The 21109-nt window shown below is 40.4% G+C and overlaps 1 protein-coding gene across 1 annotated transcript in view; it reads left to right on the top strand.

The window, feature by feature from the left end:
• LOC126299427 (ly6/PLAUR domain-containing protein 6B-like) overlaps positions 1-20676 on the top strand; it is a 1925736-nt gene extending 1905060 nt beyond the window's left edge. The window contains exon 6 of the mRNA XM_049991326.1: positions 17414-20676. Within this exon, the coding sequence (XP_049847283.1) occupies positions 17414-17611 (198 nt within the window). The 3' untranslated portion in view covers positions 17612-20676. The remainder of the gene's footprint in view (positions 1-17413) is intronic.
• Positions 20677-21109: the final 433 nt, after the last annotated feature.

The raw sequence follows: 21109 nt of genomic DNA, 5'->3' as shown, positions 1-21109 counted from the left end.
CGGGCGGATTCGTGCCGGGGACCAGGCGCTCCTTCCCAATCAGGAAAACCGGGCGTTAGACCGCACGGCTAACAGGGCGGGCTAGCCCATCTGTATACTCCTCCCAACATTGAGTTTTCATTTTCTTAGTTTTTCCATTTGAGCTCTTGATTTTCACAGAGCTGCCTCTTATCTTCAAACGCCTCTATAATTTTCTTATAAGTGGTACCTATGTTTTCCCTAGTTATATACGCTTCTATAGCCTTGCATTTGTCCTCCACAAATTCCTCCTTAGCTGTTTTACACCTTCTGTCAATCTCATTCTTTGGACATCCATATTCCTATTTGGCTGCTTCATTTGCTGTCTTTTTTATTTTCTCCTTTCATCAGTGAAATTCAAGATCTCCTGTGATACCCAAATTTTCTACTATATCTTCTCTTTTTACCTATTTGAAAGATTTCTACTATATCTTCTCTTTTTAGCTATTTGATCATCAACTGTGTTCACTGTTTCATTTCTGAAAGCTATCCATTCCTCTTCTACTGTAATCCTTTCCCCTGTTTTAGGCGATCTCTGCCTAATGCTCTCTATGAAACTTTCAACAGCGTCTGCTTCTTTCAATGTACCCATGTCCCATCTCCTTGATTTCCTACTTATTTACAGTTTCTTCAGATTCAATCTACAGTTCATCACTAATTAAGTGTGGTTCGGGTCCACATCAACCACTGGAAATGTTTTACAGGTTAAAATCTCCTTATAAAATCTCTGTCCTACCATTAGATTCTTAAATCAAGTGTTAGCGATGATTAAATTATTCTGTGTGCAAAATTCTACTAGATGGCCTCCTCTTCCATGTCTTTCCCCCAGGCCGGCCGTGGTGGCCATGCGGTTCTAGGCGCTCCAGTCCGGAGCCGCGCTGCTGCTACAGTCGCAGGTTCGAATCTTACCTCGGGCATGGGTGTGTGTGATGTCCTTAGTTAGGTTTAAGTAGTTCTAAGTTCTAGGGGACTGATGACCACAGCAGTTGAGTCCCATAGTGCTCAGAGCCATTTGAACCAATCTTTCCCCCAGTCCATATCCTCCTACTTTTCCTTCTCTTCCATTCTTTGCTATCGAGTGCCAGCCTCCAGTCGCAATTAAATTTTCTTCTTCCTCAGTTATCTGAACAATTTGTTTTATCTCATTATGCAATCTTTCCCTCTTTTCATCATCTGCAGATGTAGTTGTCATAAACTTGTAGTACTGAGTTGGATGTTGGCTTCAGATTTACCTTAGCTACAGTAATGCAGTCTCTATGCTGTTCATAGTAGCTTTATAGTAGTAGTATAATTACAGGTCTCTAATCCAAAACGAAATTTAATAGTCTGCAGATTAATTTTATTATTTCTTAAACTATGGAAAACTTCCATCACAAAATGCACATTCTAGTACACTGCAAGTATAATTGCAGGTCTCTAATCCAAAACGAAAATTAAAAGTCTTCAGCAAAATTTTATTATTTCTTAAACTATGGAAGACTTCCATCACAAAATGCACATTCTAGTACTCTGCAAGATTAAAGCTTGCATATTGGCACTACTGAAAAAATTTACAGCTTAAGCTGCACTTGTTAATGACCAAAGTCCGACTGCTGTATGGCCCTTTGCAAGCAAAATGGACATTCGACTTAAATATTTCTGTATCTAAATAACTTATTACGCTGCCTTATTGGCGATGCTGAAGGAAATCATAGATTAGTAGATGAGCGTAGTTCAGTCTCTGTAGCAGCATTAAATTCATCTAAAATTAGTTCAATAACATTGCAAAACACATGTGGGCACAACAGATGATATAATGTACAGCCTAAAGTGCACTTGTCAACGAGAAGAACAAAAGTAAACAACGTTATTCACAGGTCAAAGTTTGTCAAAGGCTTGTCCTATACCAATGTCAGTCAAACATCGTAATGATGCCATACTAGGGTTTTAACTTCATCTTCCAGTTCAAAACCTCATCTTCTGCCGTTACGCAGTGGAAACTTAGGGAAAACTTTAAACTGTATTCCTTTCATTCTGTGATAAATTTAAAAGTTGTTGTCTCATTAGCCGGCCGGAGTGGCCCTGCGGTTCTATGCGCCACAGTCTGTAACCGAGCGACCGCTACGGTCGCAGGTTCGAATCCAGCCTCGGGCATGGATGCGTGTGATGTCCTTAGGTTAGTTAGGTTTAATTAGTTCTAAGTTCCAAGGTACTGATGACCGCAGCAGTTAGGTCCGATAGTGCTCAGAGCCATTTGAACCATTTTTTGAACCATTGTTGTCTCATTAAAGCAAGTATTAAAAAGAGAGAGCCAATTTACTGTGGTGCATAAATCAGAGAGATGATGTCAGATACCGTGGATATCAGCCACTGGGATTATTAGATAGTGGGGAAAACTGAATTCCTTTCATTTTCTCTGTTGTTGGTCTTGTTGTTGTGGTCTTCAGCCCTGAGACTGGTTTGATGCAGCTCTCCATGCTACTCTATCCCGTGCAAGCTTCTTCATCTCCCAGTACCTACTGCAACCTACATCCTTCTGAATTTGCTTCGTGTAGTCATCTCTTGTCTCCCTCTACGATTTTTACCCTCCACGCTGCCCTCCAATACTAAATTGGTGATCCCTTGATGCCTCAGAACGTGTCCTACCAACCGATTCCTTCTTATGGTCAAGTTGTACCACAAACTTCTCTTCTCCCCAATTCGATTCAATACTTCCTCATTAGTTATGTGATCTACCCATCTAATCTTCAGCATTCCTCTGTAGCACCACATTTCGAAAGCTTCTATTCTCTTCTTGTCCAAACTATTTATCGTCCATGATTTACTTCCATACATGGCTACACTCCATACAAATACTTTCAGAAATGACTTCCTGACACTTAAATCTATACTCGATGTTAACAAATTTCTCTTTTCCAGAAACGCTTTCCTTGCCATTGCCAGTCTACATTTTATATCCTCTCTACTTCTACCATCAACAGTTGTTTTGGTCCCCAAATAGCAAAAGTCCTTTACTACTTTAAGTGTCTCATTTCCTAATCTAATTCTTTCACCATCACTCGACTTAATTCGACTGCATTCCATTATCCTCGTTTTGCTTTTGTTGATGTTCATCTTATATCCTCCTTTCAAGACATTGTCCATTCCGTTCAACTGCTCTTCCAAGTCATTTGCTGTCTCTGACAGAATTACGATGTCATCGGCGAACCTCAAAGTTCTTATCTCTTCTCCATGGATTTTAATACCTACTCCGAATTTTTCTTTTGTTTTCTTTACTGCTTGCTCAATATACAGATTGAATAACATCGGGGAGAGACTACAACCCTGTCTCACTCCCTTCCCAACCACTGCCTCCCTTTCTTGTCCCTCGACTCTAATAATTGCCATCTGGTTTCTGTACAAATTGCAAATAGCCTTTCGCTCCCTGTATTTTACCCCTGCCACCTCCAGAATTTGAAAGAGAGTATTCCAGTCAACATTGTCAAAAGCTTTCTCTAAGTCTACAAATACTAGAAACGTAGGTTTGCCCTTCCTTAATCTAGCTTCTAAGATAAGTCGTAGGGTCAGTATTGCCTCACGTGTTCCAACATTTCTACGGAATCCAAACGGATCTTCCCCAAGGTCGTCTTCTACTAGTTTTTCTATTCGCCTGTAAAGAATTCACGTTAGTATTTTGCATCTGTGACTTATTAAACTGATAGTTCGGTAATTTTCACATCTGTCAACACCTGCTTTCTTTGGGATTGGAATTATTATATTCTTCTTGAAGTCTGAGGGCATTTCACCTGTCTCATACATCTTGCTCACCAGATGGTAGAGTTTTGTCAGGACAGGCTCTCCCAAGGCCGTCAGTAGTTCCAATGGAATGTTGTCTATTCCGGGGGCCTTGTTTCGACTCATGTCTTACAGTGCTCTTCACGCAGTATAGTATCTCCCATTTCATCTTCATCTACATCCTCTTCCATTTCCATAATATTGTCCTCAAGTACATCGCCCTTGTATAGACCCTCTATATACTCCTTCCACCTTTCTGCTTTCGCTTCTTCGCTTAGGACTGGGTTTCCATCTGAGTTCCTGATGTTCATACAAGCGGTTCTCTTATCTCCAAAGGTCTTTTTAATTTTCCTGCCATGCCTGCTTAGCTATTTTGCACTTCCTGTCGATCTAATTTTTGAGACGTTTGTATTCCTTTTTGCCTGCTTCATTTACTGCATTTTTATATTTTCTCCTGTCATCAATTAAATTCAATATTTCTTCTGTTACCTAAGGATTTCTACTAGCCCTCGTCTTTTTACCTACTTGATCCTCTGCTGCCTTCACTACTTCATCCCTCAAAGTTACCCATTCTTCTTCTACTGTATTTCTTTACCCCGTTCCTGTCAATTGTTCCCTTATGCTCTCCCTGAAACTCTGTACAACCTCTGGTTCTTTTAGTTTATCCAGGTCCCATCTCCTTAAACTCCCACCTTTTTGCAGTTTCTTCAGTTTTAATCTACAGGTCATAACCAATAGATTGTGGCCAGAGTCCACATCTGCCCATGGAAATGTCTTACAATTTAAAACCTGGTTCCTAAATCTCTGTCTTACCATTATATAATCTATCTGAAACCTTTCAGTATCTCCAGGCTTCCTCCATGTATAAAGCCTTCTTTTATGATTCTTGAACCAAGTGTTAGCTATGATTAAGTTGTGCTCTGTGCAAAATTCTACCAGGCGGCTTCCTCGATCATTTCTTAGCCCCAGTCCATTCAACTACTACGTTTCCTTCTCTCCCTTTTCCTACTACCGAATTCCAGTCACCCATGACTATTTAATTTTCGTCACCCTTCACTATCTGAATAATTTCTTTTATTTCATCATACATTTCTTCAATTTCTTCGTCATCTGCAGAGCTAGTTGGCATATAAACTTGTACTACTGTAGTAGGTGTGGTCTTCGTGTCTATCTTGGCCACAATAATGCGGTCACTATGCTGTTTGTAGTAGCTTACCCGCATTCCTATTTTCCTATTCATTATTAAACCTACTCCTGCATTACCCCTACTTGATTTTGTGTCTATAACCCTGTATTCACCTGACCAAAAGTCTTGTTCCTCCTGCCAACGAACATCACTAATTCTCACTATATCTAACTTTAACCTATCCATTTCCCTTTTAAATTTTCTAACCTACCTGCCCGATTAAGGGATCTGACATTCCACTCGCCGATCCGTAGAACGCCAGTTTTATTTCTCCTGATAACGACATCCTCTTGAGTAGTCCCCGCCCGGTGATCCGGAATATTTTACCAAAGAGGACGTCATCATCATTTAATCATACAGTAAAGCTGCATGCCCTCGGGAAAAATTAAGGCCGTAGTTTCCCCCTGCTTTCAGCCGTTCGCAGTACCAGCACAGCAAGGCCGTTTTGGTTATTGTTACAAGGCCAGATCAGTCAATCATCCAGACTGTTGCCCCTGCAACTATTGAACAGGCTGCTGCCCCTCTTCAGGAACCACACGTTTGTCTGGCCTCTCAACAGATACCCCTCCGTTGTGGTTGCACCTACGGTACGGCTATCTGTATCGCTGAGGCACGCAAGCCTCCCCACCAACGGCAAGGTCCATGGCTCATGGGGGGGGGGAGGCATTTTCTCTGTAATGTTTTATAATGTTTTTGCCTCATTAGAGTTACATACAGAGTTACAGATTGATAGGTAGAGAGATAGAGAAAGAAAGAGAGAGAGAGAGAGAAGAAATTTGCTATGGTTTATAAACCAGAGACATGAAATTTACTGATTGTGATGATGTGGGAATATTGTACATAACTTTTCCATGTTGTGAGCACACATGTGAGAAGAAGTTTAATTATGAGACAGTACAGTGTTTACAGACGTGGAGCATTATGCATTGTGTGTGTGTGTGTGTGTGTGTGTGTGTGTGTGTGTGTGTGCGTGTGAGTGTGTGTGTGTGTGTGTGTGTGTGTGTGTGTGTGTAAAACATATACCGCAATGTCCAACCCCAAAATGTAATTACTCGCCTCGGTATCACCTGGCCCCAAAACTGTATCAACTTGCCACCAAACCTATATCAAGTTGGCCAGAATTGTTCTGTCCGCCAGTAAAACTGAGCAACTAGTCGCAGAAATGTACTCACTTACTCCAAAGCCCCGAAACTGTTTAAACGTGTCACTGAAACTTTATGAACTGGCTCCCCGGAAACGTGTCAACCTGCCCCTCAAAAGTGTATCAACTTAGCCTAAAGTGGTATGAATTTCCCCAAAGCTTCAGCATTATCCTGAAATGAAACTGTATCAGTTTTCCCCAAAAGTGTGCTCAGTTGCCCCTAAACTGCACATGTATTTTACATGAGATATTCTGGGGAATTCTCTGACCACGGTTAATGATCTAGGGAATTCCATCCCACCATCAGCTGATTCAGTACTCCGAACTACATGGAAGTATTCAGAATGTTCCAGTAATGTGTGACTTGTTACAACAAGCGAAAGTGGTCAGCCAGCATGTTGTACCTTAACAAGTCAATACAGTGCAGAGGATATCAGCTGCTGTTGGCTCAGTTCGTATGTCAGACCTGTAAAAACTTGTCCCACAACTATACCAACTTATCTCACAACTTTAAGACTTGACACCACAACGGTAAGAGCTTGCCCTGAAACTCTAATATTTTGTCCCGAAAACTGTATCAATTTACTTCACAACTGTAACAACTTGCTCCACAAATGCATCTATTTGCCCGCAAAACTTTATCGACATGCCCCCGAAAACTGTATTAATTTTCCCAGAATAGTATCAGCTTGCCTCAAAACTATATTTACTTGTCCTGAGACTGTAAAAACGTGCCCCAAAAACTTTATTAATTCACCTCTAAACTATAACAGCTTGTCCCACAATTGTAAAAACTTGTCCAGAAGTGAAAAAAACGTGCCCCACGTTGTAGTGTCTTGCCAAATGGAAGTATAACAACTTGTCCCACAACTTTAACAATATATCCTACTACTGTAACAACGTTCCTCACAACTATAACAACTGATCTCATCTGAAATACACGGTCAGTTTTGGGGCAAATGGTTATATTTTTGGAGCAAGTTGATATAGTCTTAAGGCATACTATTACAATTCCAGGAAGAAAGTTGTCATAGTTGCGGGGCAATATCAGACATCCCAGTAGCTGACACCAACTGTACTGTTCAAACAAGTCTTAATTTAAAAAGTCTCATTTTGCTAACTAATCACTTTCTTTTGTTAGAAGAAGTTGCTACTTGCCAGAGAGCTCTGAATACTTCCAAGTAGTCAAGTAGTTCTGAATATTCCTGCTGAAACAGCAAGTGATAGGAGGAAATTCTCAAGAACTGTAATACTTTTGTATAAGTGCCAGTGTGGGTAACAAGGAAATGGGCATCTGATAAAGGTAGCTTCCAATAACAACAGAAGGATTAAATGTGTAAAAACTGATATGCAGTGTGCTGCTTGAGGCGCAGTGAGAACACTGTCCAGGTAGACAATGTAGAACAAGTTGATTCAGTATTCAAGAATGCAAGTCTTCTTTGTGGAGAATTAGTTTATACACTATAAGAAAAAAAACGCCGTACTATAAAGGCATTATCCGCATGGGACACAAATCAGTAGATAAAATGTACGTATACAGCCATATAAATGATTGAAATTTCAGAAAAATTGGATGATTTATCCAGGACAAAGAACTTCACTAATTAAGCAAGTCAATAACGCATTGGTCCACCTCCGGTCATAATGCGAGGGGTTATTTGGACTGGCATTGAGAGACAGAGTTACTGTATCTCATGCCAAATTCTGTCAAATTTGTGCATTATATCATTTGTTTGTCTGTGTGTATGTACATCACATCTATCGACTTCTGCCCGTTTTTTTTGTCTTAGGATATTTACAGATCAAAGTTTTATTGATATTTTGAGTCCCAGCAAGGAAAGCAAGTAATGATTAAGTGGTCAAAGGACTAAGTGACTAACAAGTTGGTTTAAGTCTGTATACGAATTAACTTCCTTTCATAGTATGCTGATATAACAGCTACATACTTAACAGTCATATGCAACCGCTAGCTCGACGAAAGATTCGTACCCAAAGACTGGAAAGTTGCACAGATCGTACCAATATTCGAGAGAAGTAGTAGGTGCAATCCACCAAATTACGGACCCGTATCATTAACGTCGACATGCACCAGGATTTTGGAACACGTACTGTATTCGAACATTATGAATTACCTCGGAGAAGACGGTCTATTGCCACACAGCCTACACGGATTTAGAAAACAACGTTCTTGAAAAACACAAGTGGCTCTTTACTCACACGAAGTGTTGAGTGCTATTGACAAGGGATTTCAGATTGATTCCGTATTTCTAGATTTCCAGAAGGCTTTTGACACTATGACATACAAGCGATTTGTAGTGAAATTGCGTGCTTATGGGATATAGTCTCACTGGATTCGATATTTCCTGCCAGGGAGATCACAGTTCGTAGTGATTGACCGGAAGTAATCGAGTAAAACAGAAGTGATTTCTGGCACTCCCTAAGGTAGTTAAAAAGGCTCTGAGCACAGTGGGACTTAACATCTATGGTCATTAGTCCCCTAGAACTTAGAATTACTGAAACCTAACTAACCTTAGGACAGCACACAACACCCAGTCATCACGTGGCAGAGAAAATCCCCAACCCCGCTGGGAATCGAACCCGTGAACCCGTGCGTGGGAAGCGAGAACGCTACCTCAAGACCACGAGGTGCGGACTGCCTAAGGTAGTGTTATAGGCCCTCTGCTGTTCTCTACCTATTTGAGCAATTTAGGAGACAATCTGAGCATCCGTTTTAGGTTGTTTGCAGACGATGCTGCCGTTTATAGCCTAGCAAAGTCTTCAGAAGATCAAACAAATTGCAAAACGATTTAGAAAAGATATCTGTATGGTGCTAAAATTGGCAGTTGACCCTAAATAATGAAAAGTATAAGGTCATACATATAAATGCTAAAAGGAGTCGGTTAAACTTCGGTTACACAATAAATCAGTCAAATCTAAACGCCGTAAATTCAACTAAATACGTAGGAATTACAATTACGAACAGCCTAAGTTATAAAGAACACATAGACAATTTTGTGGGGAAGGCAAACCAAAGATTGTGTTTTATTGGCAGAACGCTTAGAAAATGTAACAGATCTACTACACTTATCCGTCCTATTTTGGAGTACTGCTGCACATCTGGGATCCCTACCAGGTAGAATTAACGGAGTGCACCGAGAAATTCAAAGAAAGCATCATGTTTTGTACTGTCGAGGAGTAGGGGAGAGGGTGTCACTGACAGGATTTGGGGTGGACATCATTAAAACAAAGGCGTTTTTCGTTGCGACGAAATCTTCTTACGAAATTTCAATCACCGGCTTTCTCCAACAAATACGAAAATATTTTGTTGAGGGCGACCTACTTAGGTACAAACGATCATCATCATAAAATAAGGGAAATCAGAGCTCTCACGGAAAGATGTAGGTGTTCGTTATTTTCCGCACGCTATTTGAGATTGGAATAAAAGAGAATCATTGTGAAGGTGGTTCGATGAACCCTCTTCCAGGCACTTATGTGTGATTTGCAAAGAGTCCATGTAGATGTAGATTCACTTGGAGTGTTCTGGAGTTAATAACACGATTAGTCTTGTTTTTGAAAACATTATTCGAGAAATCAGCGATCGAAATATAATCTTTGAAATTAATTATAGCACCTAGATAGCAAGATATGTTTATTAAAAGGTGGCCGGTTTCGATCATCAAATGATCATCTTCAGACCTACAGCCATGTTGATTCACAATGGATGTACAGGGAGCAGTAGCTGACTATCGTCATTCAGCGGTTCCCATCCGTGCATAGCCATTGTCGATTAATACGTCTGTATTTCTGAAGACTATCATGTGATGACCATAACTTGTCGCCTTTTAATATACGTGTCTTGTGATCTAGACTGTTAGAATTAATTTCAACAATTGGTCTCGGTCTCGGCAAATGGAGACAATATGCTATAGTAGGCATAACGCTAGAGTCTGAAGACGTAAAGCCGGTGTGTCCGAGCGGTTCTAGGCGCTTCAGTCTGGAAACGCGCGACCGCTACGGTCCCAGTTTCGAATCCTGTCTCGGGCATGGATGTGTGTGATGTCCTTAGGTTAGTTAGGTTTAAGTAGTTCTAAGTTCTACAGGACTGATGACCTCAGATGTTAAGTCCCATAGTGCTCAGAGTCATTTGAACGTAAAGCCACTCACCTAAGCTCGGTAGAAATAAGAAGATCAACATAGCCTGGAGACTGTCTGGTGATGGACTGCTACTGCAGGTCGGTGCCTGGCCCAGAGAATTCAAACGAATGGCGGAGTCGATAACTAAGATCGATTTGCCATTCCGTTGTTGTGCACTGGGGTATATACTGTTGCTGCAGATGGATGTAGACACGTGACATCATGTAGGACCAGAGCTCACGATCACTGTGCCATAGTTGTTGATAAGTACTCCGCTGACAGTGGCCTGAAAGAAAAAAAATCTAACTTCCCCAGAACCACTAATAAAGTACTCTGGAAATTTCTCCAAACAGGACGCGACCTGCACACCTCTTCCCCTTTCCACACGAGTGATGACTACTACGTTTACGTTCCCTTCGAAAGACAGACAGACGAGAAAGGAGACGGCAAGGGCGAGCAATAATTGATTTAAAAAGAACTATGCATGGGAGAAGAACAATTGTTGTTTAAATAGGTGTGAGGGTATATTAGATGACCGGAGGCGTTAAATTAGTGGTATGATTTGTCTGCACAGACCAGGCACAAAGACCAGTAGAGACGGAGGGGAGGTGCAAGTGAGTAGGAGCAGTGAGGCGTCAAACTGTCGATGGATGCTAGCGTCGCCAACAGAGGTTCGATACTGTGTGTCACAGGCATCAGTAGTATTGTTCTACAATACTCACACAATGGGCATTAGAGGGTGCCAGGGGAGTTCGTCGTGTAGCGAAAGAGGTATAATTCAGAAGGCGCTTAGCTCCCATAATGATTAACACCGCAAATTGAAACAAGTCCACCCGGAAGAACGTTATTTTTGCAAGTAACGGTTCTATTGGAATTAGCGTTAAAATTGATGAAAAAAGTGAAATTACTGTTGAAACTGTACATATGAACAACCTTATTAAAGTGCAACATTTAAACCCAAGTCTACACTGTGTCATAGAACTCAATGATAAGTAGGAGGAGCGGATATCCCATTTCACCAGTCTGCGAGTTTGTCATAGTGACTGTAACAGGGGGGTTCAAAGGAGTGTGTTGACAATGAGACATGAGCTAATTTGCAATGACATAAAATCTATATTCTTCCTTCATGTAGCTGGACCATTAAAAGACAAGAAGAAAAAGTTAAAACAAAGTCTTAACTGTATTGTAAAAATTGTTGTAGTATGGCTCAAGGCAGACTAACCTAAACTTCTACTACGCTACAGTGCCTGTAGGCATTATTTTTCAAGTAACTTAGTTGCCCTATAAATACTACTAATCATATGACTACTACTTCTTTGTGTGATGCATGTAATCCTCGACCTAAATTATGATTAGAATTGGCACCCACTACAAAAGTCAAATGGAAATAGAAACAACTGAATACTTTTATGTAGGAATGAAACAAATAGTTCACATATTTAGTTAGTTATTTTATGTGAATAACCAATACCGTTTAACACTGAGGTTATATACATTGTGTTTCCAACAAAAAAGTCTTGGTGATGTAAACAAAATAGGTGCATGAGTTTTAAAAGCCCTAGACCATGTCAGTTTTTAGTTCCAAGAAAACATATGAGAAATTTTCTGTATGAATAAAACTTCTAGTTCCCCGCTCAAGGCCTATGCAAATATAATAAGTTTTTCTACATTTTACAACCATAGATTTGTTTTCAGTCATTCCAAAATAAGTACATAAGTTTCTATTTGTGAGATTGGACACATTCCCCTGAGTTCTTTATGCTTCTTTGGTGTTACCGCCCCAAAATTGGTGAACTGCATCACCAAATTGGACAGTTGGACCTGTAGCCATTGACAACCTGAAAATGGCGCAGAAAACCGCTCTCCAAGGTCACATCAAAATCTTGTCGGCTTTTATTCAATGGTTCCCTCTCAAAATCGTACTTCACTCGCTAATTGTCAGTTCAATATGTCACACCCCCATTGGCTTTAGTATTCCCATTCCAAACCAATAATGTGGAGCAGTGTGACTTCAAAACCTTATTACCGCCAAGGGGTAAAAACAGTATGTTCACTAGAGTGCCGCCCGACATTGTTACGCACTTTCTGCCAATTTTGCGAATCACAGCAGCGTTCGCCACCTCTTTCAACCCAAGAGAATTCGCAGAATTAACCATTCTTACTGGGGACATGGAGAGATGACTACTCAAGCCCCCTGTCCGTTTCCCTGATCAGCCAGCCCAGTGCCTCTAAAACTCTGCTATCTATCAGGACCCCAGGGGCAGTTAATGTCTAAATGACCAACCTCACTGCAATCAGGGCAGCAAGGAGGCCAACTTCTGTCAGCAGTATGATCCAGTCACTTGCCCACCATTTGCTTCTGTAGCGAACACGGGGCATGGATAGTTGTTAGAAACAAACCGTTATATACAAACCGTTCGGCTTCCTCCTATAGGAGGGCAAGGAGCACAGCCTCCTGTCCTCACTGCTGCTTGCTCCTGCTCTGCTCTCTGTCTGCGAGCTTGTAGTGGCATTTTCCTACACAACATAGCTGTAAAAGTAGTGGCAATGGCAAACAAGGTCTTATACAACAAAATAATATCTCTGGAATGTAGCACAACCTGCAAAGGAAAGACAGATCTCTTCTAGCTAGCTGCTCTGTGACTGGCAGGTGGGAAGCTGTAAAGCATGGCTAAGCAATACCAATTTTGTGGGCGGAATGTTGAAACAGAAATACGGTGCAACGTGATGCGTCGACGAAGTGACAGAGGAGAACCCAGGGTCACTTTGGACAGAGCCACCATGAGAGCGACAATGCTGAAGCAAAGGCACCCCAGTGCTGAAGTCAGGGCCTCGGGGAGCGGGCCAGACGTCTTGTTGGCAATGGCAAATGAAAGGCACTACTAGGCGGCAGCATGGGCAGTGGCGTAATAGGCAGCGGGCAGCTAGGCACTGTTATCAACACTGGGTGGCAGTCAGTGAGTGTGGCATGGTGCAGCAACTGAGTCACTGCGATCAGTAGGTGGCCGACTTGGTGTGGGGCGCAGGTTCGAATCCTGCCTCGGGCATGGAAGTGTGTGATGTCCTTAGGTTAGTAAGGTTTAAGTAGTTCTAAGTTCTAGGGGACTGATGACCTCAGCAAGGCTGTGGTGGCAGCAATACGAGGCTACAGTAGGACCACATTCACATGTGCCAGGTAGTCAATCCCTCACAGCAGCATGGGTTCAGCGCAACATGGTGCTGGCTTGCAGGCAACACTCAGTGGCGTGGTGGACCTCGCCCGCCGTGGCAGCAGAAGGCGTAGCCTTAGAAAGTGCATCCATGCCTAGCGGTAGCACGCTTAGTGCAGAAACACGAGAAACAAAGTTCCATCTATCCTTAATCAAGGCCGAAAACAACACTAAGTTCATTACATTCAATCATGAAAATGAGGCCTTATAAATGGGCTATAAGACGCATCACTCCATTTAACTGGTATCAGTTTTGCACGGACTCGGCAGCCAATAAAGGTAGCTTCAAATAGGAAAAGGAGAATTAAATGGGTAAAATTGATTTTCAATTCCAGTGTACAAGATACAAGATCCTGCCTACGGAAGGCGAACGTGGTACCAGATTTCTGGAGAAGACATCGGGGCTAAAATGAAGCGGACCTAAGTGCGAAATATAGGATGTGAGAGCGAGAATTTGCATGCTGTCAGGCTGGCAGCTAGAAACATAGAGCGAGCCACACCTGCAGTCCACTCTCTGCTCACAACCTCTGGAACCACAAGTGACATGATTCACATGTTTCATATGGTTGATTGTAGGTATCACACTGAAAATGTACCCTGTCAGCAGACCTTAAGTGGTACAGACTTTTTCTGGCCTACAACACAGGCCCATTCTGATGTAGAAGGCATGGGAATGGTGCCACAAACAGGTGACAAGACCGAGCGTGAAGGGTAAAAAGTTTAACATCCTGTGAAGTAATAATAAAGCATCTCTCAAATTCCTCTATACAGGTGACGGCCTACTTAGTGGAATATGGACACCTGGAATTTCTTATGTTACGTTTATACATGGTCAGTTTTGGGACAACGGGTAACACTTTTGGGACAAATTCATACAGTTTTGAGGAAAGTTGATGATACAATTTTTGCGTGCAACGTGCTACAGTTTTGGGGCAAAGGCGATATAGTTTGAGGGCAAGTTGTGAAAAATTTAAAGATGCGCATACACAAACAAAAACACGCATTCGCACATTGTATAACGTTCCACCTCCCTAAATGCTGTATTGTCTCATCAGTTAATTTCATCTCACATGTGTTCATACAAGGTCAGATAATTATTTGTGATATTTCCGCATCTGCTTCAGCATCGTCATCAGCATAACCAGTAAATTTCATCTGATTTATACGCAGAAATAAATTTCCTCTCTCTCTCTCTCTCTCTCCCTCTCTCTTCCTCTTTCTCTCTGACTATCTCTCTGTAGTACTTACTTTAATGAGGCAACAACATTTTGATATACACCCTAAGACAAAAAAAAAGACACACCACAAAGGGATTATCTGAATGGAACGGAAATCAGTAGATGTGATGAACATTTAAAAACAAACAAACAATTTTTTTCATTTATTAAAAAATAGGATGATTCATTCAAGAGACACAGCTTCACAGACTGAGCAAGTCAATAATTCGTTGGTCCACTACTGTCTCTTACGAAAGGAGTTATTCGGCTTCGCACTGATTGATATAGTTAGTGGATGTCCTCCTGAGGGATATCATGCCAAATTATATCCAATTGGTGCCTTAGATCGTCAAAATTGCGAGGTGGTTGGAGAGCCCTGCCTATAATGCTCCAAAAGTTCTCAAACTGGGAAAGATTTGGCGACCTTGCCGGTCAAGGTAGGGTTTTTCAAGCACGAAGACAAGCAATAGAAACCCTTGCCATGAGCAGACACTCATTGTCTTGGCTGAAATGTAACCCCAGGATGACTTGCCATGAAGCCAACAAAGCGGGGCAAGAGTAGCGTCGACGTACCATTGTGCGGCAAGGGTGCCGCTGATGACATACAAAGGTGTCCGACTATAAAAACAAATGGCACCCCAGACCATCCCTCCTGGTTGTCGGGCTATATGGCGGGCTACAGTCAGGCTGGCGTCCTGTCGCTGCACGGGGTGATTCCAGACATGTTTTCGCTGGGCGTCAGGGCTGAATTCGAAGCGGGAGTCATCACTGAAGATAATTCTACTCCAGTCAATGAATTCCAGAATGAATGTCCCGGACTGTGGGATTGTTGGTCTACAGAGGTCAATGGCAGTCGCAAGGGGTGCCATGAGCTCAGCCCCCTTTATGCGATCTGCCTATTGACGGTTCTTGTGCTCACTGAAGCCCCAGTTGCACGTATGATCGATGATAATGATGAATCTCGGACTCTGAGTGCCTCTCTGACGGTCACTTGGTCCTCATGGTGTGTCGTCTAGGTAAGCCACTTCCTTCTTAATGCTGTGATCGGACATGCCTCACCTATTCATGCCAATATCGTCAAATAGTGGCCTCGCTCCTATTCAAATGTCGAGCGATTTGTCTCAACCAACCGGCTTCTTTGAGCCCAACTACACGTCCTCTCTCAAATGCAGGCATTTGCGTGTATTGTTCACGCGGCTGTCTGCGAGGCTCAGTTATTGACCAACTGAGTGTACTGAATGAAATCCTCAAAGACTTTATGCTCTGGTCTTACATGACTTCCTCGTGGTGTCTTTTTAGTGTATTATGTAGGGAGTGAAATGCTGTAATGCTTACTTTAGACATTTTAATTAGGTAAGAACTTTATAGTATATTGCAGAGAGAATGAAAAGACTACAGTTTTCCCGTTTCTACTATGTAACAACAGTAGCTGACAACGTTTTGAGCAGCGGAATGAGATTAATAGCCTAGTGAGGGGTCACTATAATGTTTGACTGATGTCTGACGCGTTTTTAAATATATTTAGACGTAGGAATAACATGTTTTACTTTTGTAATTCTCGTTGTCAAGTCAGATCAGCCACACTGCCAGTGGTTTATGAATAAAATGGTATCAGGACGTTGGGCTATTCTGTTTTTCATTTTACTCAGATCACACCTTCTTCTGCCTGTCCAAGTATATCAGGTGATATAACATGTTTCATCAGAAAATGCCTTCCAGTGCGTTTTAACTGTACTGCCTAATGTTGTGATGATTACTTGGTGCTCATTTTTGGGGAAGTTTTACTTTGGCTACTCTGTAAAAAACGAGACCGACTATGTAAGTAGGTGAGAGTAGGACTATGGGATTCTAACACTTTTGGTGCCCTGCTGTAAAATCTGACGATTTTCCTTTGCGAACACCATAAAAAAAGATTTGATTGAATTCGCGTAGCTACAAGTTTAGTTGTCATGAAATTTCGGATTGTCACAGGGTCTGAATAATTTTCGTACACTTTCTTTAAAGATTTCCTAGCATGTACCCATTACGTAACCTTCAAGTTTTTTTTCTGTAAGTTAATGTTTAATAGCTACAGTTTTCCATTGCTATTTGTTCGCGACGTCGCCATCTGCTGCAGAAACACATCTGAAATATCAGTCTGATAAAACATAGACTAGACTTTCCTCATGTACTATACTGCAGTAAAAAGTTTTGCAAATAGCCTTGGTAGTTAGGCTAACTAAACTGCGAAAGTTGGCAGCAAAGACAGTTGTTTGTGCTTTCTTTAATTTCAATTTAACTGGATCCTGTGTCTTATTTTGTTTATGTTAGCTGTCGTAGGTAAGAAGACAATTTCGAAAGTAAACAGTCAGTAAAATATTTAGTAATTATGCCTGAAAGACGTTTATAGCTCAGTGTTTTGAGACTCTTCCACTGAAGACACACAAACTTGTGCTCGAAATTCATAACTGTACTTATGAAATACTGTTAGAGTTATCGAAGTATTCCAGCAACACCTACAGATACCCGGAAGGTATTATCACAAAACATTTTTCATATTAAACAAGAAGCATTTAGAAACCGGAGCAGGCGACTACGTCTTGAAAGAAAGCATTTGTTCGGAAATGAAGTCATATTCTTCATTACGTTTTATCTGCCTATTCACCTATAATTAAGAGAACTGACAATAGTAGTTACTTCTAATTAGGCATACCCAGATTGCGCGTTTGATAAAAATAAATAGTTGTTTTATACAAGTTCCCGATTATTGTTTCAGGTATGTGTCTCCTGTTGTGACGAAATGTACTGCAACGAGGCTGTTCCGACTAACCATAGCACTGCTGTGTTCTCCAACACAAGAACCCGCTCAGCGGAGAAAGCTGTTGAGAAGAATGTCAGCAACAGATGCAGCGTGCGTGGGCTTCCCTTCTGTGACTTCATCATGGTAGCACTGATGCTGTATCACATTCTGTAATACACAAAATGGAACTTTAAAAATTGGTGTTGAACCGCTAACTATATCATGAATACTGAAACGAAATTTTGTTTCAAAGGATTATATAATTATAAGACAAAAATTAAAAATTAACGTTATTTGTGACCTCACTTACCAAAGGGAAGATGTGACGTTTCAGTGTCAGCAATTAACGGAAGACAGTATTTCCTTTTATATCACAAAGTATAAAAATGATAACTATTGTCAGAACAATCATTCCAGAATAATTCGAAACATGTTATTAGACACTTCATAATTTTACCCCTTTTCTTCCGAACATCGAGTCCGGTTATAGCCTCCATCACATTATTACATTGAGGTGCTGGGGAAAAAATGCACCTTCATGGAATGGCAAGAGTTGTAACACTTTAAATACAACTACAAAATTACAGTAAAGAAATTCCTAAAAACTTGGAAAAACATCAGCCTTAAATTACTGTTAAGTATTTTATGTTTCTCGGCAGCCATTGGATAACACTTTTGTAAGTATTTTTAGCATTTTATTATGCACAGCACGGATCACTAATTATTCACAGCTATTAAAATAGCAGAAAACTGTAAACCAATTACATGCTTTATAACAGTGGCAGACGACTTCGCCACGTACTACACAAACGCTCTGAACTTTCCTTGAGCTATTCTGAACTGTCCGCATCTGCTGTCGTGCTTCATTTCACAATCGTTCTCCGTCACTAATTGTTGTTTTTTAAATAACTGGACCACTGCCGGAGATAACAAAAGTATGTAAACTTGCTTAATCTGTTTCATATGCTTCCTTGGATCCCCAGAAGGCTTACCATTGTACTATAATTCACTGTCTACTAACTGACTTTGCAGAAATGTGAAAGTTCCATATTACCACTGAAAATGTTTTTGCAATTGTCATTGTTGATTGTTGTCATTGTTAATGTTTCTCTAAATTCTGCTAACTTCACTGCCAGTATTTTAAATGTTCACTTATTTAGCCTCCAACCTTAGTTTTGTTTCCGTAACTTAAGATAGAGAATAGCACATAATTTCTTCTTTCGGTCCATTTTATTTTCTACAAATAAAATATTGTTGCTCTTACTTCCTTGACTAATACCAGATTTGTAGGAAGCTTCTACATACTGCTGGAATATTTCTCAAGTCACGTAATTTTCTCAGAAATCCGTGTTCATATGAACTGAGTTTATCGCAAACCATGTGAGTCAGAGTTTATGTGACACAAACAATCACCTCCTGACCCATCACTGAAAGGATCAATGTTTGTATACTACGTAAAGGAAAACTTTGCTAAAGTACACAGTGTGAAAATGTGGAGTGGACTTGTCAGATCTGTAAACTGTAAACCAGTATGAGAACTCTGGATAGAGCCAAACGCAACATAAACGTCATTTCACATATTAGGCATTGTAAAACTCATATACAGTATACAACCAGCTCACGATTACCACTGCCATTATAAATCGTGTTTGAGAATCCAATTCTGGACAACAAATATCGAAGATAACCTTTCATTTCATAATTCACTTACTTTAGATACGGTCATGTTTAAGAATCGAATGTAGATAAAGTAGAAGATAAGTTTTAACTTCATACTTCATTTAATTCAAATAGAGCTAATAATTTAATAACATGATAGAAAACGGAATAAGGATGCCTGGTGCAAATAAAAGAAACCAAAATCTTCCATGAAGAGAGATACGGAAGTTTTTCTAAGAAATAGAACTCCCTTCGTCTCATTTTTCAGCTCTATTAGGGGTTTCTTTATTCATAGTTACCAACTGGGCTTATTTTTCGCTCTCTTTCTTATACCCCCGCTATTCCGCTACAAGAAAAATATACATTAACAAGTAACATTTTACAAAATTGTTGAGGCTTTTGTGGCCACTTGTTGACAATCTGCCTGTTGGCTCCTGTCTCGGGTTCTTCGGGCGACGTTCATTAATGATTTTACTGACGTTTCGCCAGCACAAGTGGCTGGCATTGTCAAAGCTTCACCCTCCACTGTTCACCACCGGCGATGGAGGGTGAAGCTTTGACAATGCCAGCCACTCGTGATGGCGAAACGTCAGTAAAATCATTAGATGAACGTCGGCCGAAGAACTCGAGACAGAAGCCTATAGGCAGTTTGTCAAGTAACATTTTATTTTATTTCTCATATTTTGATATTATAAACCAATAACCAGAAGTGTTTGAGAATTTGCTGTTTTTCTATTGTCGACTGCAAATTTCCTACTGTCACATCTTTACTTAGGTAAATGATGGTTCACTTACTACCTCATGGATTTGGTATTGTTTAGTTTCTGTAAAAATAGGGACCTGTTTCAAGTGTTTGTTTTTTACTAGAGAAAATATCTATTACTTTTGTATCTAAATTTAAATACAAGTCATTCATCCTGAGTTTTGTCATACACTAAAGCTTTGGGGAGAAAATCAAGATAAATATATTTTTGAAATACATTAGTAGGATAATAACAAAAACAAATGTGAAAGTGCGGAGTTGTACAACTGTAATACAAAATTTATGTCAAACTTTGTCTTACTGTTTATCACACACGGTATTTTTATTTTTAAGAAAAGGTTCTTCCTGGAGTTAAGATGTTTTGTAAATACACTAAAATTATATCGACATGCAGGGTAAATAGGAATATATGTATATATATATTTTTATGCTTCTCAAAAGTTGTGCTGCTGGGATTGTGTGAGCAGATTCGACCTTACTAATGGCCACACGAAGTATTGGTTGAAATGTTTGACAAAACTATTATATGATGGTTTGAAATGGTGTCCTGTCACATCTGGATTCCAGAGATATCTCCACTGGTATATAGACAACCTTGAACATACACTTTCCGCATGAAACTTCATGGCATCTCATGTGTAAAGCAAACTTCACAACGATTACAAAAACAGTTAATCTGCTTTAAAAAAAACTGAAATGTCTTAAATAATGGTTGCCGTAACACATTGTTTCATAAGGGAACTGGGTTCCGACTGAGAAGGTAAAATACCACTTACGTTCAGAATCTGACTGGTAAAACAGGCTAAAAATTCTTCATGAAGCAATTCATATCTTTCCTGTTTAATCACTGTACCTGTGTGTATCATGAATAAACGATTCATTTTCACACTTAAAGTATTCTCAAAATAATTTATTAATTGAACAAAAGATTAATAAGTTTCCAACCTTATATGTATACAATTTTTGTCAGTGCGTAAGAATTCCCTCATCGCACATCTACATATTATCTATTACAAAATCCAATGCTCATCACAAATTGGTACTCTACAGCGTCTTTTTCAATGAACAGCTGCACATGCTGATGTATGAAGTCCATTAATAGCATTTCAGTGTAATTCTGATATTTTATTCTTGTTATCAAATGTCAAATCACAACAGTTAAGGAACGCTGGAGACCTACATTCCACCGATGTCAGTTGGACAAGAAGGATCACAAAACCAGCAGCGTTCATCTTTGCATATGCCTGAAG

This window comes from Schistocerca gregaria, chromosome X (assembly GCF_023897955.1).
Source record: "Schistocerca gregaria isolate iqSchGreg1 chromosome X, iqSchGreg1.2, whole genome shotgun sequence".
Lineage (NCBI taxonomy): Eukaryota > Metazoa > Arthropoda > Insecta > Orthoptera > Acrididae > Schistocerca > Schistocerca gregaria.
Note: the sequence above shows the minus strand (reverse complement) of the source record. Positions and strands in the feature narration are given on the sequence as shown.